Below are 24,423 nucleotides of genomic sequence, written 5' to 3' on the forward strand. Positions count from 1 at the left end.
CCCACCCATCCACCCATCCACTATCCATCCATCCACCCACCTACCCATCTATCCATCCATTAATCCACCCACTCACCCACCATCCATCTATCCACCCAATTATTCATCCATCCATCCACCCACCCTCTCATCCACCAACTCATCCACCCATCCACTATGCATCAATCCACACATCCACCCATCCACCCACCCACCCACCGTCCATCCATCCATCCATTCATCCATCCATCCATCCATCCACGCACCAACCCATCCACCATCCACCCTTCCACCCATCATCCACTCAATAAATACTTCCTGAGCATCTCACAGAGTCCAAATCTAAAAACCAAAACTGAGTCTTAACCATGGCTCCCCTTTCTCCCTCTCTATACCCTCTCTTCACACACTCACGTCTACAAAATGGCGGTACTTTGGGAGAAAAGGGAATGCATACGACTAAGATTAACTGGAGATGACATATGAAGCTCACATTTATGACAGTTTGTTTATTGCTCCTTGTTGTCATGTTTCGTTACTTTCCCAGAACACCTCTAAATAAAGCATGGCGGTTTGTAAAGTCAGAAATGAATGCAAATTCATGCACCAACTGTAGCCTTTAACAGCTCTTTAATTCTAGAAATCAACGAGGTGCACAGAGACAGAAAATGAACCTAAGGACTTTGATTTGGCGACTATCTAAACACCTCCTGTGTGAGCTCCCCGTGACACGGTCGGAGGCACCTCACCCGCCCACGGAGGTGCTTACTGTCTTCAGCAAGTCTCTACTCTCCATGTGGCTTAAAATCCTGACCTGAATGTATGCCTAGACCTTGAAAAGTCTGCCAATTTCCAAACCTTGTACTTCACACAGGGGGCTGAGCTTGGCCAGCCCACTCAGACGCCCACCGGCCAGTCCAGGCAGCAGACGGTACCGAGGAAGCCTGGAGCGCAGGTTCACAGAGCTCAGTGCACAAGCTGGGTCACCGTGCGTGAAGGCCAGTCGCTGCCCCAGGACTTTCCAAACTGCCCGAGCAGCTTCCAAGTTCTGCCCTCGCCTTCCCAAAAAGCTGCCTGAACTTGACCTATATAACTCTCCCTCTCTCCCAAACGTCTCCTCTTCTCTTCCGCCCTCCCGCAAAGGGACATGGACTTCAAGAGAGAAACATGAACATCAGCCCCTCCTTAACCGCTGTGCTGTGGATGCCACCGTGGTCAGCAGGTCAGGAGCCATGTCTCAGCTGTGCTCGATGCATCGCTGTCAGATGGTCAATAAAGTCTTTGTTCCTGGCCAGCTGCCCCCTGCGCATTGGGAGTGGGTCTACACGGCCACTGTGGACACAGGCCTTCTATGGGGAGGATGGGATGCGTATTTCCTTAAGCGGAATGAAAAACCTAGAGGGGCTGCCCAGCCCTCACGGCCCTCCCTCCGTGAACAAGACAGAGCAGGCAAATCTGGAAGGCGCCGAGCTGGAGGACGGCAGAAAACAGTGGAGGTGCAAACCTGGGAGGGACAGGAGCTCTCCTTGGCTGTTAATTATGTCTCTAGGGCAGGCAGCTGGTCCCTTTTAAGGAAGAACTCTGAATAATCAAAGGTGAGATTCCCAAAAAAAATGTTCTAAATGATTTCCAAAGCCGCAAGGGGCTGCTTCACTTAAAGCAGAGCGTGATTTCATGAGAAGGGTTTTTTTTTTCTTTTATACTCAGTTAAGAGCAAATAACCTTCAAATCTCCAGGGTGAGGCAGAGGTGAGAGAAGTGTCATGAGTTCTGCATGTGGAGAAACCAGTGGACAGGGAACCCCGACAGGGCGCCAGGCGGTGAGGACCCTGAAGCATGGCCCATGGCCAGGCTGGTTTTGCCCCCTCTCTGAAAGGCTGGACTAACTGTCCAAGTGTCTCCTTCCAGCCTAGCCAAAGTAATGCAAAAGGCTGCGAACAGGGCAGAACCGAGAGACACAGCAAATGTGACATTCCGTGTTGTCACAGCAGCCACCCTAGGAATGCAGGATGGACCACCGCGTGCTGGGCCGGCAGGGGGCTGGTGAAGCATCCTGTCATAAAACCTAACACAGCTGTAAATTACCTTTGGCCCTTGTCTTCCCGGGTACCCGGGTAATCCTGGGACTCCGAGTTTCCCCTGGGGAAAAGAAAGGAGATGCATTAGATGGTCAGCACAGTATTGCTCATCCATTTTCTCAGAGGGGAGAGAAACCAGTGTGTCGGCCGGGGACTGGAGTCGGACACAGTTTCCGAAGGACACGGTCATCGTGGAGAGGCCCCTGCCTGTCCTTCTGGGATGGTGTCTCCCCATAACCCCCACCCTGATTTAAAAGCAAAGGTCCCACTGAGGAAGCCAAAGTGGTTGGAGGTAAATGCCCTGAGTAAAAGAATTCTTTATCTGTGAGATCCTGCTTCACGCTTTCGTAAAAGAGTTCTAGCCGTGGGCAAGACGAGGCAGGAGCTGCGTCACTCTGTGACCCCATTCCCGTGCGGGCACAAGATGAAGGGCGGGTGGGAAGCCTCCGGCAGCTGGAAACGGCAGGGGTAAGAACAGCTGCATTTCGGGAGCGTCCCTCCGACACACCCGAGCCTTCATTCATGCTAGCTTCCTGCAACTTTGGGCTACAGTGGGGGACGCTGTTATGACCCCCAGCGTAGAGGCGGGAATTTGACAAGGACAGGAGTCCCTGCAAGGACAGGAGACGATGCACGAGGTTGCCAGGGCTCAGACCCAGAGCTTTGTGAACACTGGAGGAAGGGGGTCTCCCAAGGGACTGGCCAGGCACTCAGAAAGACCAAACCCAGGACGAGAGAAAGATTGATCTGTCAGCAAATTCACTGGGAGGGCTGGCAAGCGAGCCGGGGGGCGGAATGAAAGGGACAGGAACCCATGTCAGGAGTCACACCATCCTCCATGTAGGGGGCTCAGTCTGACTCCGTCAGCCGCCTGGACTCCCGATGCCATCGAGAAGGGTCCGTCTCTGGAGCAGTCAAGCATCCTGTGTCACGTACCTTCTCCCCTGGGGGGCCCAGTGGACCGGGATCGCCATTCGGACCTCCACGACCCTTCGGGCCTTCGGGGCCATCTTCCCCTCTGGGACCAGGTGGGCCAATCTCCCCCTACAAGTCAGAAAAGAGAAGGTGAGGGAGAAGCCCCCAGTCTCCACCCCCCACCACACGACTCTGCAGCCTTCTGGGAGTGGGCACTGGATCCTGGCCTCTCGGGGTAAGAGCCGCTTGGCCAGCTGGCCGACTCCGGCTCCTTCAGGCAGATGAAACATCCTCGTGTCACCAACAAGGCCAGAGCACCGTGCAGCAAATTACAGGGCTCTGCTGAGCGGCCACGCTACCCCCTTGCACAGAGCGGGGCTGGCCATTTTCTCGAGGCCACATACTCCAACTTCCAGTTACCATCTCTGAATTGAGTGCCTCTTGGATGAGAGAATTTTGGCTAACAACAGTAGGCTGAACTGCCGTTTCCCCAAATGGAGCAGAATCACCCAGAAAGCACCAGAGGAGCTTTCTTTTCCTGAAACCCCAGGGGGTGCTGAAATGGACTACAGCCCCTGGACCGGTCAGCTGCTTGGGTGCAAGTGGCACACGGGGACCCCAGGATGTGTTCCAGGGATGGAAAGGGCCCAAATGCTGCCTCATCCAGCTTCTCCAAGTGTCAGATGGGGAGGCCCGGCCAGGCCAGGAGGAGGCCCTTGGGGGTTTGCCCAGGTCAACAGCAGCTCCCCCGGCCCGGCCTCACCTCCTCTGACCCCTGGTTCCCAGGAGCAGCTGCAGGACAGCTGTGCAGCCCCCCAACAAAAATGTGCATCGCACGAGAACTGTCTGTCCTTAAGAAGTGGTGTTCTCCTTCAACAAAACAATACCCTGCATTTTTACTGAGCACCCCGGAAATGCCAAGCTCCAGGCAGAGATCCCTCTCTGGGAGAAATCAGACTGATGGCCCTTGTCCCCTTTCTGAGGAGGTGTCTCAGCTCCTACGTCCCATCCTCATCCAACAGGAGGTCCACTCAAGAGAGGCGCATGACGGTGCAATCTTTTTTGAAAACGTGCCCTCCTCATATGGACCCCAAATGTGTGCTTTGAGTTGTCAGAGAGACGGAATAAAAGGGACTTTCACCAGCCAAACTGAGAGAGGCCCCTTAGAGGTGGGAAGCCACGGTCCTGCCACTATGGAGAAAGTTCTAGAATGCTGTTTTTGGCAGCAACATAACTGGGACATAATTGTGAAACGAATCCCTCTCTTTCATTTCCTTCCTTCTGACAGAAGCACAGATCGCTTCTGCCTTTTCAAGATTGGGACAAAGCGCCGAGCGCACAGGGCCCTCTGGTTCTGGCATGCTCTGAAAAGACGCCTGCAGATCTGCCTTATCGGGGAGTAATTACGGCAGCCAAGTGACAGCCCTGTTCCAGCCGACAGCTGTCTGTCCAGGTGTGCGTGCAGCTGCTGCCGCCACGGCTGTGCCCCCCCCGGGGGGGGGGGTGGGCATCTCATTTCCTCCTGCCTGGGCTTCAACTCCTCCCGAAGAAGTTGTCGGGGAACTTCAAAGTGCTTGCCCGCCTGAGGCAGGCAGCTGGCCCACTCACCAGAAACTTGCTTCAGTGTTATTTGCATCACCCTGTCCTCGTTTACATGACAACACAGCCAGTGGCTTTCTGCGGAGGGCCTGCCACGTGAGCAAACCCCATTGTCCCCCAGCCTCGACAAGCTCTCTCTGGAGCTGAGATAAATTACGCATTCAAAAACCAGCCAGGTTGTTGCAGCTTCTCCTGACAGCCCAGCAGGTGATCAGAGACCAGAGGGACCACTTGGGGGTCTGAAAGAGCAGCTAAGGAGACGTTTGGGGGACCAAGATGCTCTAAGGGCTGGCAGGGACCCCCAGACACTCGCAGGGTGCTGCCCAGCTGGTGACTGGCCATGCGGCCCTGGAGGCTGCTCCGCTTCCTGGCTGGACCGGATCGTTTCAGCACCCCATTCCCTCTCTCTCCCAGGCACCTCTCATCCTCCTTTGAGCCAAATGAACTGCTCTGCCATCCAGTGTATAGGCCAGAAAAAAACGCATCCCCACTAACCCACCCACCCGGGGTAAGGACACAGAGCTGAGGGGCCAGGTGACCACAAGGTGACCCCAGGACCCAGGGGGTTAACACCAGCTGACTGCCGCCCTCGCCTCCGAGCTGCAGGCTGAGGAGCAGACAGAGCGAGTGAGGCCGTGGGGCTCCCGGCTGTCCCTGCCCGGATCTCGTCAGAGGCGTCACCTCCCTCCTGAGCAGCTGTGCTGTGGCCCCAAACACCCCCAGAGCCTCCTACAGACTCTCCTGCAGGGCCGTGCACCCAGCTCTCCCATCCTGCCCCGAAATACTCACCCGATCGCCCTTGATGCCCATGTCTCCTTTAAACCCAGGAAAGCCATCTTCACCCTGGACAAGGGACAAGAGAGAGAGTCTCGGTCCACGTGAAAGAACCTCCCTCCCAGGTCCCCACCCAGGGCCTCCGGGCCACCACACCAGCGCCAGACACGCTGGGCACAGGATTCTGAGTGCTCTGTCCCCTGTCCCACGTGAAGTGTGTTCCCGTTAACCCTCGGCATTCATGGACAGAAAGTTCTGCGGTTGCGGCTGGCTCAGCAGCCTGCAGCTGGAGGGCTGTGGCCCTAGTCGCCCATCTGCTTGACCCGGCTTGAATTTGAAAGCTCTGCACAGCTGCACAGTGAGCAGCCCAACGCCTGGGCTGCCAGTGCCCGTTTCCTGGAGCAGGTTTGTCTTGTCCACGCATCACTGTGGGCCCAGTAACAGATGACGGGCAAGCATTCGAGAAGGGGGAGCCGGACAGCAAATGCCCCCAAGAGAAACTGGACTGCCATCACTGTCCTTGCAAGTGAGAGCAGGGAAGGAAAATGGAAGAGAAAGCATTTAGGGAAGGGCATGGTGCTGTCTACAGGGCTGGGCCTCGGCCGAGCAGGTGCCCCAGGCACGCATCCTGCGACATACGGGGAAGCTGCACACATTAGTGCCATTTGTGAACTGGGGCATTCGCCAATGTCAGTGGCCTCCTGTCCTCTCAAGCCTCCAGCCTGGACTTTCTTCAGCCAGAAAATCCTCAGATACCGCACACAGGGCCCCCTGGGCTCCCGGGAGAGGGGCCCTGGCTGCATTGTCCCTCTTAATATCCAGGGTCTGCATCCCAGCGTCGTTCATCCACTCCAAGGGGACAGAAAGGAGGGGACCTGGGAAAATCAGCCAGGCTGGCAACATCAAGGCTGGCCGGGAGCTCGCACAAGGAGGGAGGCGACTCTCCGAGATGTGATAAGAATTTGGTTCTCTCTGGCCAGCCGCCAGGCCCGTGCTCCTTATCCGAGGTGTTCAGTTAAGTGCTGGCATCTTAGCAGCAGTGGCCACGAATAATGCCAAAGTCCAGGAGACAGCTCCTCACCCCCCACCGGCTCAGGCTGCCTTGTGCCCCTTGGGGACAGAGCAATAACTCTCCTGGCCAAGAGGCAACCCCCGGCAGCCCAATCAATGTTCTCTCAAGCAGTCATGTCTTTGGCTAAAGGACAAATGTGACAAGATACATATGGCCAACCTGGGGCTCTGGGAAGCCATCTTCTGCAGGACAAAGGTCCCAGGACTAATGGGACAGGATTTAGGGATGAGAAGCCTACAAATAACCCTGACAGCTGGGACGACGTCTGCAGCGTGGGGAATGTGCTTGGCGCTCACCCCGATGGGCTCCCTTTAGAAAGCGGTGTCCTCGGGGTAGACCCGCCCTCAGTCCCCGTGCTTCCTGAGCCCCCCGGAAGCCGTCGCTGAGCGCAGGGCTCCTGCCCTGCTCTGGATGTGCCACGGAGGGACCCGAGACAGCATGTGTGCCTCTCTGCTTCTGCTCCACAGGGAAGCCCGCTGAGAACAAAGACTACGGACAAGGACGCATAGCAGACGGCAAAGATGGTCCAGCTGCTGTGTCATCTCGGTCCAGCGTGGTCACTCGAGCCACCTCAACAATGGCCGATTCCACACAAAAGCATCCATGCCTGACACAGCTGGAGGTCCTGGTGGCACCCAGGGACGCTCTGCCCCCAGGGCACCCTCTCTCGCTCCTCGTCCAGCTCTGCCGCAGCTGGAAGGGCGACCAGGATGAACATCTAACAACCAAAGGGACCATTTGCCAGCTGCCCTGGGAGGCGGCCGCCTGGGAGGGGAGCACAGGGCATCACTGGCCTCTGTGGGCGAGTGGGGGGCTGTGCGCTGCCCCAGGGCCAGGGCCTTGGCCCTGGGCAGGGGGCACAAAGCCCCTGACCTCCGGCTCTGCCAGGAGACGCACCCACGGCTCCGAAGGCCTGTCTTCCTTGACTAGTTTTTCCTCTTGAGAACACTCTGTCCCGCAGGGTGGCATCAATTCCCTCCATACTCAGAGGCGACATCAGCCTCAGCGGGTGTCATTGGAGGGCTGTTCCCGATGAGCCCACCAGCCAGATCCAGCTGCGGCTGGGCCACCGCTACGGGAAGGAAGGACACTCACCTTCTCGCCCTTGGTGCCCTTCAGACCACGGATGCCATCTGCCCCCTGTGCAAAGGAAAAGGAAAAGGGACCAGTCACAAGGCGGAGCCTCTCCTGAGCTCTCGCAAGAAACATACCTGAGCCCTGAACATGGAGCAAGGCGAGCTCTTGGCAGCTGACCACCAGCCCAGGCACTCGCCCCCAGACCAGCTCCCTCTGGCGTGTCTGCTTCTCGGGAGGAAGAGGGAAGAGAGCCCGGGGGCTCGCGGAGGCACCACCTGTCCTCACACCCAGCATCAGCGATTCCCAGACCAGCCTGCACTGACACCTGCCCTCTTTCAGAAACATCCATCTCTCTGAGGCCTGGGGAGCAGGTGGGACATGAGGCCTGAGCATGGGCTCCAGAGTCAGGCAGACTGGTTCAGTCAGGCAGACAGGTTCAGACTGGTCAGTGGGGCAGACTGGGCCCCCCTCCGCGGCCTCTGACAATGCCCCAGGCCTCTGCGTGTCTTGCTTTCCTCATTGGGAAAGCAGAGGTGATGACAACCCTTAAGCCATCACTGCCGGTGGCAGGGGAAGGCCCATGAGGCCTCGAGGCAGTGCCCGGGGCACCGGAGGTTCGCCCCCAACGGTAGCTCTGCCCATCTGACTCTTTTCTTTCTCTATTGTTGCTATTAACATGTGACAACATGTTATAACACTACTAATTACTAATAATACCAACAGCGACAATGATTACTATTACTCTAACTGGCTCAGGACGTGTCTGGTCTCCGTGTAAAGCAGAATCCGAGGGCGGGATGTGCCCTCCCCTCCGCTCACTGTGCGGGCGCCCGCCCAGACTGTCTAAAACCCATCCCTGGAATAGGGTCGAGCAGCCACATGCTGCACCCGCCGAGCAAGGGACAGAGACTGACCGCCCATGGCCAGAGGCCTTCTCAGGCACCTGCCCACGGGACCTTGAGAGGGGCCAGACCTCCAGACCAGTTGCAGCCGAGGCTGCAGCCAGGACAGCGGAGCCACTTCCGAGCCCCTCAGGCGGCCAGCTGCCCATTTGTGGAAGGAACTGGGCACAGTTTGCAGGCCTGAGCCTTTTCCCCGGGACCAAGGAAAGGAGCCCGAGAGAAGCTGGACAGTGACTGAGGGACAGAGACGGACACACGCTGAGAGTGCGACCTCGGCCTGGAGGGGACCGTGACCCCAGGAGCACCCTGAGCTCCACTCCATCAGCCCCAGAGAGAAGCTTCCGGACAGAGGAGAGAGAGGTACAGTGCCCGAAACTCTCAGGCCATGGGGGCTCTCGCACCGGCTCTGCTCCTGCTTGCAAGGGCAAGACAGAAGCGCGAAGATCCCTCCCAGACCTCAATTCTAAATCCTGCCTAAATTTTCCCATTTTGGTGTCAGAGGCCAGCGGTATGGGACGGAGTGGACAGACAGAGCATTTGGGGCCGGCTCCTTCCTTGCTGAGCGGCTGCCCTGCGCCCTGCAGGGTGTGAGCAGCATCCCTGGCCTCTACCCCTTAGATGACAGTAGCTCCCCGCCCCCACGCAGTGACAATCAAAAATGTCTCCTGACGTCCCCAGGGGCAAGAACCGGCCCCGATTGAGAACCACCGGACCAGAGCATCCACTGAGGCCCCGGTGGGCCGGCCTGTGGGGAGGCAGAGCAAAGAAGTCACAGGACAGCTGAGCGGAGGAAGCTGCTTGACCAGCGGACGTGAGAACCAGGAGGGATGTGCCTTTGCCCAAGGCCTTGAGTGAAATCCTATTGGGGTCTTCTGCCGGCCCCCCCAGCGCCCGTGGGCTCAGGGAGGGGCGGCAGTGATTTTACTGACAGTCAAGCCCAGCAGACGCCCCCTCAGACAGGGGCAGACGGAGGGCAGCCCCAAGGACGCTCCAAGGTCAGTGATTCAAAGATCCAAGCCCCTTCTCAGGGAGGAGGCAGGACTCGGTGGAGAAAAGCCAAGCCTCCCTTCCCAAGGGCTGTGGGTCTCCAATGGCGACAGCTCGGCTGTCACTGCCACCCCCCACCGTCCCCTCCCTCCGGGGCTGCTGCTGGTTAGGCTGTGGGCTCCGCTTACATTTCCCAGTGCACCGGGGGATGCAAGTCTATTTCTCCAGTGAAAACAGTGTCCAGCCTCGCCACTCCTTCCAGGTCTGCCTGGACGGCTCATGCCATGAATGCATTTTAATCGGACAGACAGGACAAGAGCATCTCCACAACATTTTCGAGCAAACACCTTTTCAGCCGGCAGAAGCAGCGTTATGCAATTAGCCACGTACCGTAGCTGGCAGAGGCTTCTGCTGTGTGACAAGAACTTGTAAAATAAACGTGCATAGAGCTCACACAATCAGCATTTCTGCTAAATTATCACCTTATAAAACTCACTAGGCCTGTGCCGGGGAAAGTCTGCTTTGGAGAGAGGCCTGGCCGGCCTCCGGCTCCCAATGTGGGGGAGTCTCTGTGGGGCTCTTGTCCTTGGGACACCTGACCCGCTGGAAATGGAAGTCGGGGCCACTAGGGGTCAAGGATGGGGCCCTTGGTTACCAATAAGCAAGTCTGGGTTTGAGTCCTGAGTGCAGCATTGATTTTACAGTAACTGGGGCAAGTTACTGAAAACTGAGGTCTCGGGGTCTCCATCATCCACGCCACGGGGCAGCCGCACACCTCTGCTTGAAAGTATGAAGACCAGTGGGCTATGGAATTGGGGGCCAGGAGCTCAGGGGTGTTCATGCAAATCCCTCAAGCTAAACCAACTGTTTCTTATTTACAAACGTATATATTTCCCTTCACATGGCGTAAAAGTCATTTGGAGGGAAGAACCACCATTAGCATTCCTGGGGATGGGAGGCTGGGAGATTTCAGACACCACAACGTCCCCACTCGGAGAAAGGAGGGTGCCCCCCTGGCACACTCCTCGGGGCACGTCCCTCTCCAAGTAAAGGTGCCCGACGCGCCCAGAGGGCAGCGAAACTGGACACAGCTCACGGCAAACACAGTCAGCTCTAACGGGACGGATGGGACCCGTGTTTCAGATATGGTTCTGGAGCTCTGGGTCCCTTTAACGAGGTTCTGGGAGCCTTTTGATGGCAGAAACATGATTATGAATAAATGGCCAGCTCCCACGACCTCATCTCCCGACAGCTCAGGCCTGCCCAGACGTCACGGATGGGGACAGACTCTTCCTTACTGGGAATGTGCAAATGGCCCGGAAGAAATGTCTCTGAGCTTCAGGAAAGAGCGCCAAGCTCCTCACCTCGGCTGAGACCCGCTGTGTGCGAGGGGCCCAAGGGAGCAGCAGGGAACTTGACAAACAGTGACAATAAAAGTCACGTGAGGAAAAGGCGCTACTCTGTCCTGACAGATGGCCACCATCATGCATCGTGTTGTCACAGACACACTGGAGACGGCCCCCTGCTCCGCATCAGCCCTTCCTGGTTCCAGCTGGTCACCCCCTGCCTTGCTCAGGCCCCTGTCCGGGGACCTGACCTCCCACATAGGAGGCTGGGAGGACCAGGGCTTCTCCAGTCCAGACAGGAGGGAGGTTAAACCACGGAGAAATTCCCTAAAACTCATCAAGCCTCGGCCCACAGTCCCAATCTTGACCTCCAGGAAGACGTGGGGCTGCAAGAATCTCACCTTGACACCTCGAGGACCCGGGTAGCCGATTGGGCCCTGGGGGCCAGGCGGACCCTGAAACCAAAGGGGAAAGACCATTAGCTCCGTCTCCGGTGGGCGGCGCATGATCGAGTCCAGTCCACTCGGGGGACCTTCCAGCACAAGCCAGAAAGCTCGCGTTCCACCAGCAAATCCCCTCCTGCTACAAGCAGAGCGGGTATCCCAGGTCAGCCCCTCGGAAGACATACGGGGCCAAGTCCCAGGAGCTCTTGTACCCAGCCCCCTGGGAAAGGCACAGCTCATGTCACACAATGAGTGAGAACACCCGCGACCAAGTGAACTGCAGGTCACGCAGGAAGTATGGGGTTGGGGGATGGGGAACGGGGCTCTGAGGCTTCGGAGGGGCCGAGCCGCCATTAACGAAATGCACTCCGGCCTAGGGACCTTGGAGTAAAACGGGAGAGCCTCCGCTGGGAGGAGGGGACATGGCTGACCACCCAGGGAAAGGACAGCCTCTGACAGCTTCAGGGCCTTGCTGCCTACTGTCCACGGCTCCCCAGAGGAGCAAGTGTGGGCCTGGGGAGGCCAGGAGTAGGAAGGGAGGCAGCCACGGGACTTCAGCCACACACAGGGCAGCAGGAAGATCCCCGGGGTCTCAGGCTGCCTAGAAACCAACCCAGCTTTAAACCCCCACATCTTGGGCCCCGAACACACAGTGGCAGTGGGTCAGTAGGAGCCTGTGGTCCAGAGCCTGCACCATCGCCCAGTTCCGTGCGGCCAAGGTCAGGGCTGCCCCTGCACCCCGTGTGCAGAACGAGTATGGGCTGGGATCACAGGGACCCAGATGGGGTGGGAGGGCCCGGCTTCTCTCGGGGGGAGGCCCCCACTCCCCAGACACCGAGGAAGGGGCGGCTGCTCCTGCTTATTCCCTCCTGAATGGGGTGCCCAGAGCAGAGACGGGGCCAACAGCCCTGACCGCCTTGAGGACATGCTGGAGGGCCCAAGGGCACGGCCTGTACCCACCTGGCCTCCTTTCTCTCCTGGAGGGCCTTCTTTGCCAGGGTGCCCCTGTCAAGAGAGAGAAGACCGGCATCAGTCAGGGCTGCTCAGGAGGGAGGCTTGCTGACCCCCCACCTCCCCAGAAATGTGACAGCAGGGCCCGGCTCCCGCCCACCTCCTGCCTCCCGGGAAAATGAAGATGGAGAGCCCTGGAAGTGACAGGCAGCTGAGCGCCGCTCGGTCCCTCCCAGCCAGTGCTCCGAGCTGATCCTCCCGCCCCTGACCCTCGGCTGCTTCCTCTGTAAAACGGGAGCAATGGCAGGCCACAGTGACAGCCAGAGCGGGGAGTGGGCTTCAAAACCACAGGTGGGCTCCCACACGGCCATGAGCCATGTCATCTGACTCAGCTGGTGCCCCGCCTGCCCTCGAGTGTGGGTGAGCAGGGACAGTGACAGCCAGACATTTGCTCGAGGTCACCCAGCAAATGAATCTGTGGCCATACGAGTGATGACATGGCCCAGACCTCCAAGGGTCCCAGGGTGCTCGCAGGTCTTCACACAGGTGCATCAAACCCTCAGACGACACAGACGGAGAGGGGAGCCGAGCAAAGGTAAGGACCCACAGCCCATGCCAGACGTGGCCTGAGCCCCAGCAGAAATGGTGATGGCCCCTTGGTTACCACCCCTGACCACCCCAGCCCCAGCCAAGTCCACTCGCAGGAATTCCAGCTTCTCTGACTTCCCAACCCAGGCTGCTCGCTGGGTTGCATGCCTTAGAGGTCACAAGCCAAACACAGATGACAAAAGCAGGAAGAGAAGTATTCGCTGTCTGCAAAGAGAGTCCCACCCGTGAGGATTCCAGGAACCAGAGGCCAGGTGGTGTGGTGGGGATGCTGGCAGGGCAGGGCCCAGCCACCCAGGATGAGCCCCCACAGGTGGGCCAACACTGCCAGGGTCCCTACAGCCTTTCCAAGAGGCCCCACGAATGTTTGGGGTCTGAAACAAATGCACTGGCTCTAAAGTGAGAGAACCCCAACACTGAAAGTGACAAATGTCCAATGAAAGGTCAGCTGCACATGAGCCCGGTTACCTAGTACTCAGGACCTGCTCTGGAGCAGAGGTCAGCCGTACTTGCCATGGGCGGTGGGAGCATCCTCAGGAGTGTGACACAGTGCAGGTGGGGCCTCTCAGTGACAGTGACCTGCCCCTCTCTCCCACATGGGTTTTTGGGGGCCTTTACTGCAACTTCCATCAACTGCAGACATCTTTCTGCTTAGGAACTTAGGGGCTTGGGTGGGGGGAATGTCTGTGGGTGGTCAAGCCCCAGGCTCCCAGGGATACACACAGCGGGCAGACCCCACGTCCTGGTCACTGAGGGATGCGAGCTGCCCCTCCGTGGGGTAATGCCCTCACTGACGTGGTGGCGTTATATATGCATATAACAGGCCTACAGCACTGAGCTGCCGGCCGAGGAGGTGAGAGAGCTCGTTCACGAAGCGCCGGGCTGTGGCCACATTGTGAGTGACCGGCAAATGGCAGCAAGTATCGTAATTACCACTATCAATTGAATCGAGGCCAAACTGCTTTAGATGCATTTTAAATTGTATTTATAGAATGAGAGTAACTTTTTTGGGGGGCTGGGGGGAAAACACAAGGCTCACTTATTGAAAATGTTTGCACAGAAAAACATTGAAAGGAAATTTACTACAATAAGCATGATTGCTTTTTGTGCCGTGAAAGGCCAGGCCGTTTTCCTCTCTCTCCCTCTACTTGTTTGCATTTTTCCAATATTCTATAACTAATGCTACTTTTACAATGGAAAAATAATAAAGCTTAAATTATTTGTATTTGATGTTTTTCTGATTAAAAAAGTAATATATGCTCATTGTAGAATATTAGGTAAATGGAAAAGAAAATGAAAATCCTTTATAACCTGGCCACTCACAGCAACCACAGCTAACTGTGTGGATAGTCCCTCTAATCGCCTTTCTCCGCACATATGCATGCAAGATTGGCGTCGTATGATATATTTTTAACTCACTATTATACCATGAGCCTTTTCTCATGTCACTGAATATTTGTTGAAATTTGATTTTTACTGGCTCTGTAATATTCCTTCGAACCATAATTCATTTACCCCTTTCCCTATCATGTGCGAGCTGGAATGACTTAATACATTTGGAAACTCCTCACCTTCCTTGAAGGGTTTTTTGTCAATCTTCCTTCCTTTCTTTCTTAAGCCAAAATCAAACCAATATAAGGGAAAGAGGAAGCAAAGCCCTCTCTTTAAGGCTGATCAACAATGTGCTGCTGCCTCTGTTTAGGAGAATATTTACTTATATATTTATTTATTTACTATTATTATTATTTTTTTTTTTTGGTGAGGAAGATTGGCCCTGAGCTAACATCTGTTGCCAGTCTTGCTCTTTTTGCTTGAGGAAGACTGTCAGTGAGCTAACATCTGTGCCAATCTTCCTCTGTTTTGTATGTTGGACGCCGCCACAGCATGGCTTGATGAGCAGTGCATAGTTCTGTGCCCGGGATCCAAACCTGCAAACCCCAGGCCACCAAAGCAGAGTGTGTGACCTTAACCACTACGCCACTGGGCTGACCCCCAGGAGAATACTTTTAAACCTTTCTTTTCCTCCACATTCACATAAGACACCTGGCTCTGCTTCTTTAGGCCCGCGGTGTGCATGCTCTCCCTTTTTATCTTTTGCATGAAATGTCTTTAGTGTCGACCCAGCACAGCCACACTGAGACAAGTGCATGGTACATTCATATTTAAGGTTTAAATGGTGAGGGAAGAGAAATGGAAGGGCTATGAGGGGCAGCCTGCCGGCTCCAGGGCCAAGGGGTATCGCAAAGCCCCTCTTTCCCTAAGGAATCTGAACAGAAACTGGTGACCCTTCAGGGACCCTGGTGCCCCGGAGTTTCAATGCAAGCAAGGCCAGGCATTCCAGGGTGGAACGGGTAAGGTCGTGGAGGCGAGGGCCGTGTGCCCACCCCTCTCCTGGACACCGGCTCCTTCCTGCAGGGCCCGGGCCTGGCTATTGACATGACATATTGTGGGAAACATTCCACTCGCATTCAACATTGTAGAAAAGGAAAGAAAAAATGACCGACCACCTGCCATCAGTGGTTTAACCCACAGCAATGGATTCGGGACGGATTTCATTTTGTTGTCACTTCAATTATTTTCCTAATTTTCCATAACAAGATGTGTTATTTTATAATTAGAAAATGCAATTAAGTGTAAATGGGAACTAAAACACGTAAATGACATCTTGCACAATCTCCATCCCCTCGTCTCCAAACTCCCAGAAGTCGAGGAGACTGAAGGCCCCAGAGCGGCTCGCGTGGGAACGGACGCGACGGTAGCGTGCCGGCTCAGACAAACACAGAAGCCCTGGGATCTGGGCTCGCGGGACACAAGGGTTCTCAGCCGCGAAAATGGAAATAGATAGATAGTTGCATGTTAAACAGTCACCAATTAATGGTCCACATAGTTAACTTCTTGCTTAGTTTTTAACGGTGTTATTAAAACAATGAAATACACTGTGTCTGAAATAATTAATCTGGCTGATCTTGCTTTCCGAAATAGGCTCTCTATTCAGCATCAACTGAATACTCTAAAAAAAACCTCAATAGCAGCTTACAAAGAGGAGGGTGGTGTGTGCAGATAAATTGGCACACACAGGCACGCACTGAGTGTTCGTCACTTCCCCATCCTCCCCCTGCACACGGCTCAGCCACAGATTGCATCTGTCACAAACCCGCTATTTCGAGGCGGTACCTAATTTGGCTCCACAGCTGTGCGCTCACTCACTGCAAACGTACTTGTTAGTCACCCTCCCTGCTCCGTGTGCGAGCTCTAAAAATACACTCGGCGCACGCGGCCCTGCCCTTCAGACACCGGTGACACGTGCGCTGGCTTGGAGCCCGGCCCGGCCCTCCTTACAGTTAGAACGCCAGGCTGAGTTCTGATCGTTAAACAGCGCACCCTAAGAAACAGCAAATGCTCCCATTCACGCAATCACCGCCCTTTGATTGAAACGTGTTTTGAAAGCGTAAACCCAAAACCCGATAATTACTGAGCAATCAAGCTCACGAGCAAATGGGTCTCCATCAACGGGGCTGCAGGGGAGGAAATGAGGGCCACACGCGCATCGCCGTCCTGAGAGGGAGGGAGGCGGTGGTTTGCCTGGGTTCCCAGCCCCTACTCCTGAGGCCTGCCCAGGGGGCGGCTGTGTGAAGGGGAGAGGGGGTCAGGGGTACTCACCGGGGGCCCGTCAGCGCCAGGCATTCCTGGGAGGCCTGGTTTACCCAGCGGACCCTAGAAGAAACCAGAGGCTCTGTGAGCAGACGCCTGGGGCCTCCCTGGGCTGCCCGCGCTCCCCCATATGCCCCCAAGGTTACTTTCCAACATTTCTGCTCAAAGAACATTTGTTGAAAAGGATGCTGAGAGGGGCTCTGCTCCCCTGGCTTGGAAGCCTCCAGCCACCTGTAGCACCCAAAGAGGCGGGCCCTCTCCCTTGGCTGTTTCCAGCGCCTTCAGGTTTTGCTATTGGAACAAAACTGCCCACCAAGTTAAGAGGGGAGTGGTTCTCAATGGAGGCCCGGGCCCCGCAGCACCCGGCACCCTGTGCTTCAGCAAAGCCCTGCGGGATGGACAACGCGCTGAGAATTGCCCTTAGTGGTAATTCTGCTGATCCCCACGAGGCGCATTGAGGAGGGTTAAGCCACAGCCCCGGAAGGCTGCAGTGTTCCAGGTCTCTCCCCAGTATCTAGGACTCAGTGGGCGCCAAGGATAGGGTTAGGGTTGCCCAATTTGGCGAAAACAAAAATAAACACCAGCAAAACAAGATGCCCCATTAAATTTAGATTTCAGACAAATAGTTCAAATTTAACAGGGCATCCTATATTTATTTTTCTTCCTAAACGTGATAAACCAATACACAGCTAGAGAACAAAGAAAGGAAGGAAGGAAGGAAGGAAGGAAGAAATCAATCAATGAGCAACAAAGACCCCTGGTCTTCCTCTCAGCTTCTTTGCTCAGTGCGCAGTGACCTGAGCTCCCTGTCTTGAGGGAGGACTAAGGCACGCGTCACGGCTGGCAATGGCCAGCGCTCATCCCCAGCCTGACGCCAGCAGGAGCGCGCTCCCCAGGGCCGGTGGCCCCTACGCCCAGCTCAGCCCACGTACCTTTTCTCCAGGAGGACCGATCGCACCCTGGGGGCCTGGAAGACCCTAAGAGAGGGAAGAGCCGGGCATGAAGCGTCAGAGAACTGGCTGGCTCAGAACCCCTCCCTGCCCTCCGTCCATCCTCCCTGGACTCTCTCCCTCACCCGGGCACCCACCCAGGTTCTAGGTCACCTCCAGGCTGCAGGACCTGTGGGCCGGACGCACAGCACAGGGCAGCCCTCGGTGGCTGCTCACACCCAGGGCACCACACTGACCACCTGCGCCCCCCACTGCCCGCGGCCCAGGAGCCCGCCGGCTCACTTACCTGGGCACCGGGATTACCCTGCTGTCCCGGGGGGCCGGGCTCTCCCTGAGGACCCTACAGGGAACAAGAAGAAGGCACTGAAGGAGGCTCCAGGGGGGCAGGCAGGGGTGCCACTCTGCTCTCGTGCCCGACACAAGTGCCAGAGGACACCCAGGTGGGAGAACGCAGGTGGCCCCTCTGTCTCTGTTTCTCTCTCTCCTTCTCTCTCTCTCTCTCTGTCTCTGTCTCTCTCTCTCCTTCTGTCTCTCTCTCTCTCTCTGTCTCTGTCTCTCTCTCTCCGCGGGCACTGCTCACAGTACGTGCTCATCACCAGCCGGTCTGCACAGCAGGAAGGTGACCTCCCTCCATGCCCGCACTGACGGGGCCCAGCTCCCGGTGGAACATGTGCCGGCTATGGGATTCTGGCAGGAGCCAGAGGGCTCCACAGGAGGGCTCCCCACACGGGGGCCAGGCTCGGGGCCTGTGGCCGCTGCCTTACACCGCCGTCTGGGTTTGAGGGTACCAGAGACCTCGTCTGGCTAGGAGCTTGCCCGGGGTAATTGCTGCCAGGCCAGGGCACGGGGACCCCCAAGACTTACCACGTTTCCTTTCAGACCTGGTTGGCCATCCATACCCGTCACACCCTAGATGAGATTGGGGAAAAAAAGACTGAATGTTGAAGAATTAACGATGCTCAAAAGGACAGTCCCACTCCACACGGCTTGGCCTCTGCCCGCAGTGTGTCAGGGGATGGCACATCCTTTAGGGGCGGGGAGAGGCTGGATCCCAAATAAATCCTAAAGGCTCGATCGGCTTGGGGTTAATGGAGCTGCCAGGCCTCAGCACCGTGCGGGGCAGGCTCTCATGTCTTTGAGAGCAAGGCAGAGGGGCCGAGAAGGGTGGAGGGGCCAGAGGTGCCCTGGACTCAGCTCGGCAGAACCACAGGCCTCTGCCTCCTTCCAGAACTTTCACAGAAGCTGCTGGAAGTCCTGTCAAGGGAGGAACTCTGGCATCCCAGTTACTGTTTACAACAGCACACGCTGTGTGTAGGAACGGGACGCAGCCAACCGAAAGAGGAGAGTTGTAAAGCCAGCTGGCTTCTGTGCCCCCATCTGCAAACACACAGCTGCTGGACAGTTACGTGTGTGTGTGAGCATCAGAGCCGGGATGACGTCTCACACCAGCGCCAGGCAAGTGAGCACAGCGGTCAGCGCGGCGAGCTGCCTGAAGGCCCAAGTGGGCCACAAGCTGGGCGGTGGGATCTCATGGGCAGAGATGGGGACAGACATGCAAAGACGTGACAGGACTTACGGGAGGTCCAGGAGGGCCCGGGGGCCCTTTCGGCCCCAGCAGACCACGCGGCCCCTGCAAGAGGAAAGAGCCGGGATGGTTCAAACTCAGCCAGGAAGCCCGGCCCCCCTTGCCCTGTGCCCAGGCAAATGCTGCGACCCCCTGGGCCCCACTCTGCCCAGAGCCTTTGTTGCGACACAGGTCTCCGTGTCTCCCAGGGACGTGGCCGACACCTCCTCACCTGCTTCCTCTCCTCGCCCCACCCCACCTCTCCACCTCGGCTCTGGGAGGCAGAGGTGGAGGTGCCTGGAATCAACGGGGGGCTCAGATAGGGGAGCAAGGGGCGCCCTCGGGGAAAGGGAGCCTTCCTCGCACGCTCGCTCAGGGCAGGTTCACACAAAAGCTACTCTAGAGAAGGCCACCATCGTACTCTGCTGCATGAGCACTTCTGTCTCTCTCCAGCCCCTTGGCACGTGACCTGAGACTGTATTTCTGACATCCATCTGCAGGTGCAGGGATGACGGAGGTAGCAGAAACTAAGTCTCTGATGGGAACATCGTGACTAAATGCACGGAGAGGAAGCCTGGAGCTCGGCTCTTTCCTGGGATGGCCACCACGGCCCAGAGCTCAGTCCCTCCCCTGGCAGGGAGGGGCATGTGTGGGAACAGCCCCACGCGCACGCAGAGGGGCACAGCCCCAAGGCAGAACCATCCCCAGGATGGTTCACAGGATTCAAGAGGCACCGGACAGAGTCACCGCCTGCCCGGGAAGCAGCCCACATCTGAACCGCTGGCCCCCACCCTCCTCCCGGGGGGGATCCAGCCTGCGACCGGAGCACAGTGATTTCAAGGGTCCTTAATTTTGATACAGGCTTTTCAGAGGCAGTGGAAGAGGAATCCTTCCCACACTCATTGCCACTTAAATGCTCCCTTCGTTATTTTAATACCTAGTCATAGAAATGTTTTTTGGAAGTTAATAACCCGGAAGGTATCGCTTAGACGTGTTAAGGAGAGAGCTGTGTTGATGAGCTCTCCTTAGTGGCTCATCAGACGACTAGGGTATAATTCAGTGCCAAATGAAAGTGCAAATGCCCACCCCGGGCTCTCCCGCACGCAGCAGCGTTTGCAGTATTTCTCCTCAATTAACATCGCCAGACGCGTACGGCCGCACCGACGTGGGTAACAAAATGAGACATTTGAAAAGTAGCAGTAAGTGAAAAGTAACTAATATCCTTTTGTCGCTGAGGAAATTTGCTTTGGCCCAAATTAGAAGTCAGCTTAGGGAAAAGAGCTTCTGGACCCCTGGGCAGGGGCGCGCTGCTGGAAGGCTCCATTTTGAGGAAGTGCAGCCATCAGAAAGGATGGCAAACTGTGGCTGATTCAGGCCCTACAACTGCCCCTGGATGCCACCATGAGGGACCCTGGAGATTCAGCATGATGGACACTGGGCACCTACCATGATGCACTCTGGACACCCACCATAATGACCCTGGACAGCTACCATCATGGACCCTGGAGAATCACCATGATGGATTCTGGACACCCACCATGATGGACCCTGGACACCTACCATCATGGACCCTGGAGAATCACCATGATGGATCCTGGACACCCACCATGATGACCCTGGACACCCACCATGATGGACCTGGACACCCACCATGATGGACCCTGGACACCCACCATGATGACCCTGGACACCCACCATGATGGATCCTAGACACCCACCATCATGGACCCTGGAGAATCATCATCATGGACCCTGGACACCCACCATGATGGACCCTGGACACGCACCATGATGGACCCTGGACACCCACCATTATGGACCCTGGACACCCACCATCATGGATCCTGGATACCTACCATGACCGTAGCCTGGAGTCCCAACCACAACCCTCAGGAGGTCTGAGCTTCCTCCCCTGGAGAAGGCTCGGACTGACTCCTTAGAGACGTCCTGCCAGCCTCCCCATGTGCTCTTCCTTTTCTTTCCAGGGAAATCCCCAGACTTGTCTCTGTTTCAAGGCTGAGCCCCTCTCTCATCTATGCTCCAAGTCAACCCCCAATTCTGCCGGGAGGCAGCCTCCTCCTGCAGCCTGTCATCGTGCTGAGGAGACAGCATCCCACCCGGTGAGCGGACTCACAGGTTCCCCGGGCAGCCCTCTGGGCCCGACTTCTCCATCGTCACCCTGTGAGGGAGAAAAGAGGCAGGAGTTTAGGGACAAGCTCTAAAGCCTGGACACCAGAGAGATGATTTTCCCTTCAGCAGTGCAGAAGGATCCTTTGGCCTGGGGCTGCCTCAGGGTATTGCCAGATCTACTAGTCCCTGTACCAGCAGGAAAAGCCCAGAACATTCTCACTCCCAGAGAGCTGCTAGGTGTGCAGCTGCTGCAGGGAAAAGGTGAGGTCTGGGGCCCTGGGACACTCTGCTCAGGAGCTCACAGACCACAGATCCAATGAGGGGAAAGCTGGGCAGAAAAATCACGTGATCAAAAGATCTGGCTACCTGGGTGGGTAAGGACAGAGAGGAATGAGAGAAAGATGGACAGAAACTAAACAAAGATAGATAGATAGATGACAGATGACAGATAGGCAGATAGATGATAGATAGGTAGATAGATGATAAATGATAGACAGACAGGAATGTGAATGTTAGACGGGGGGCTGGGGCGGAATCTGAGAGAATCACCAGGTCCCCTGAGCCAGCCCCGAGGGAGCCCAATGTCTGCCAGGGTCCTAAACACAGCCGGGAGAGCAAACCAAGATGAGTCTTTCCTTCTGGCTCTAGAAGGAACTGCTGCCCTGGCTTGGCTGGTTCATGGTCAGGAGCTGCTTGTCAACACTCTGCTTCTCTCCATCAGTGCACTGCTCCCTCCTCCTCCCTTCACTACACGTGCGCACACACACACACAACACACCCTGTGCATGCACATGAACACACACTCATACACACAGCCATACCTGCACACAAATGCATGCATGCACACCGTCATGCCCACACACATAGCATGCACACACCTTATGCATGCACATACAAATGTATATAATGCATATAAGCATGCAGGCATGCACGTGTGTGCACACATACACACAGCAAATGCAACACCCATGCACATATGCATGCACACAGCCCTGCATGCACACACACACAGGAGCACACACCTCCTCGGATGCTAGCAGCACACACACCTAGAGGGCCCCTCACTTTTTCCTCATCTTACACTGGACTGTGCTAAGGCCCAGAGAGGAGAAGCTGCCCTGACAATGCCACGCTGCCGCAGCCTGCTTCCAATGCCCTGCCTGCTCTTCTTTCTCATTTCCCAGGGCTCCTCAACCTTCTCCCTAACCCCAGGGCAAAGATAGTCATTTTCTAGACCCTCCACCCTACTCCCCCCAGGTCCCCGAGCTGCACCACCCCGCCACCTCAGTCTGCGCCTCATTTCGACGAGATCAGCAGAGACATTGAGCTCAGGAGCTCTCTCGACATAGGCTCCTCCCAGGGTGACGGGGCGCCTGTCTCCCTGTCTCCTGCAGTTAGAGGCGCTCTTTCTGAGACCTGTGACAGGTGAAAGCCACTCCCGGATGCCGACCATCAGCAGGGCCCATAGAGTCAACATAAATGTTTTGATGTGCTTTTCTCAGGGGTTCTGTGCGGCCTGTGTCCCTACATCCCATCGCTCTGCCCTCAGGACCCTCTGCCCTGCACCCCCTCCACACACAGGCGCCAGGCTCACTGCCACTGGTGTTTCAGGAACCGTTTTCCTGCCCAAACTCCCTGAGGAGATGGGCAGGCAGGTGTAGCCGGAGACCCGGTGGGATACGTACCCTTTCTCCGTCGTCTCCTGGAGGTCCTGGCGGGCCAGAGGGGCCAGGGTCACCCTAGGAAGCAACCAGGGTCAGTGTTAGCCACTCAGAGCAGGTCATGCACGGCTGTCTCGAGTCCCCCATTCTGTCCAGCTTGGAGACTGAAAATCCCAACCCTTCTGCAGACTTCCCTGGAGTCAGAGAAGACCCTTTGGGAGATGGCGCATGCTGACAGGACTGGGCTCGTGGCTGGGTGTAGGGACTCTCGCCCCAGGAACTCGGTCACCTGGAGGCAGGTTGCCCAGACTGGGCACCCAGCAGGGCTGGGCGGAAGCCTCAGACGCGGGGCGCCCCAGGACCCTGGGATGGGGTCTGAGCTACACCCTGCTGACTTCTCTGCATGAAGCTGGAGCATAACCCCAGCCCAGGACTGCCCCCAAGAAAGGGCCCCCGCCCCAGACTGTGAGCGCCGCCGTGAGGGATGGCACCGGTCTACCTCACACCCCTGCGTCTTCAGGCACGCACACAGTCGGTGCTCAATACATGCTCGTCAGTCAATCAAAGGGACTGGCCCTGACCCGGAGACTGCCTTTGCTCCAGCTCTCACATGATTGCCCTAGAATGTGTGGGAAGCTGCTGCAGCTAAATTGCAAAAGCCATTTCTCGAAGCTTCACGGAACATGATAGACAGACCTCACTGACCAAATCAACAAATGTGTGCATGTGTGTATACATGTGTGTACGCACGTGTGCACGTGTGTGTGTGAGTGTGCATGCACACACATGCACAGGCGCCTGCACGTCCAGAAGGTGCCAGAACACAAAAGCAGCATTGTCTACTTCAAAGACAACAGGGAGAGAACATCCAATGAGCTGCAAAGAGCCATCACATGGAGAGCACCTCGAACACCATGAGAAAACCAGGGCGGGCGGCCGACTGTGCCACCACACACCCTCCTCAACAGGAGCAGCCACTCAGGACCATCCCAGCCTCCTAGAATCACCACTCAAGCGGTGCAAAGCATGCTCAGCAGCTCCTGAAACGGTAGCCATTTGGATTTCCGAAGGTGTGGGAGGCCCCATGAAACAGACAGAGGATTTCCCAAAGGAGCGGCTCACTCCTCACCCTTCATGCCCTCGAGAGAGTGCACCCGCTGGCCCCTCCATCATGAGCTGCAGGGAAGAAACCCGCTTCCTTTGGCCTGATCTTCCACCAACAGAGACATCAGGCTGGCGTTCGTTCCCACTCCCCGACCGCTTTGGAACGGAGGGGACCTGACCCCACACAGGAAACCTAAGGCTGTCTGGAAGGGCCTCCCGAGAAACCCCTGTGGTGCCCGAATCCCTCAGAGAGGGGACACTTACCCTGTGGCCCTTCTCTCCCGGCAACCCAGCCAGGCCGTCGAAGCCGCGGTCACCCTGTGAGGACAGAGAGCTGCTCAGAGACCAGCCTGCACACGGCAGGGCTGCCCTTCTCTGAGCCATGGTTCCTGCAGTGTCCATGTCTCCGGGGCCCCTGAACCCCCACGTGGTGATCACCGGCCCACCCCTCACCACACATCAGGTCCACCATGCTGGGTCCATACTCTCAGCCTCTTTTCCCCCAAACACCAATACAAGCTATATACAGAGAGGTGACCTTTGACGCAGAGCCTCGGTGGGACTGAGACCCGCGGTATTTCGGGTGACCACTGCATTGTTGGCATGTGCGTGTTTGCTGTCTGCCTGTCTTGCTC

At 56.6% G+C, this 24,423-nt stretch overlaps 1 protein-coding gene across 3 annotated transcripts in view; it reads right to left on the reverse strand.

The window, feature by feature from the left end:
* The window catches only part of COL5A1 (collagen type V alpha 1 chain), a 168,470-nt gene that overhangs the window by 50,301 nt on the left and 93,746 nt on the right, over positions 1-24,423 (reverse strand). For all 3 annotated transcript variants that reach the window (XM_014863321.3, XM_070518413.1, XM_070518414.1), the window contains exons 18-31: positions 24,053-24,106; positions 22,709-22,762; positions 21,028-21,072; positions 18,906-18,959; positions 18,194-18,238; positions 17,616-17,669; positions 17,312-17,356; positions 16,389-16,442; positions 12,132-12,176; positions 11,130-11,183; positions 7,512-7,556; positions 5,360-5,413; positions 2,993-3,100; positions 2,064-2,117 (exon numbers count right to left, since the gene is read on the reverse strand). In XM_014863321.3, coding sequence (XP_014718807.3) covers positions 2,064-2,117; positions 2,993-3,100; positions 5,360-5,413; positions 7,512-7,556; positions 11,130-11,183; positions 12,132-12,176; positions 16,389-16,442; positions 17,312-17,356; positions 17,616-17,669; positions 18,194-18,238; positions 18,906-18,959; positions 21,028-21,072; positions 22,709-22,762; positions 24,053-24,106 — 765 coding nt within the window. The remainder of the gene's footprint in view (positions 1-2,063; positions 2,118-2,992; positions 3,101-5,359; positions 5,414-7,511; positions 7,557-11,129; positions 11,184-12,131; positions 12,177-16,388; positions 16,443-17,311; positions 17,357-17,615; positions 17,670-18,193; positions 18,239-18,905; positions 18,960-21,027; positions 21,073-22,708; positions 22,763-24,052; positions 24,107-24,423) is intronic.

Source organism: Equus asinus, chromosome 10 (assembly GCF_041296235.1).
Source record: "Equus asinus isolate D_3611 breed Donkey chromosome 10, EquAss-T2T_v2, whole genome shotgun sequence".
In the NCBI taxonomy this organism is placed as follows: Eukaryota; Metazoa; Chordata; class Mammalia; order Perissodactyla; family Equidae; genus Equus; species Equus asinus.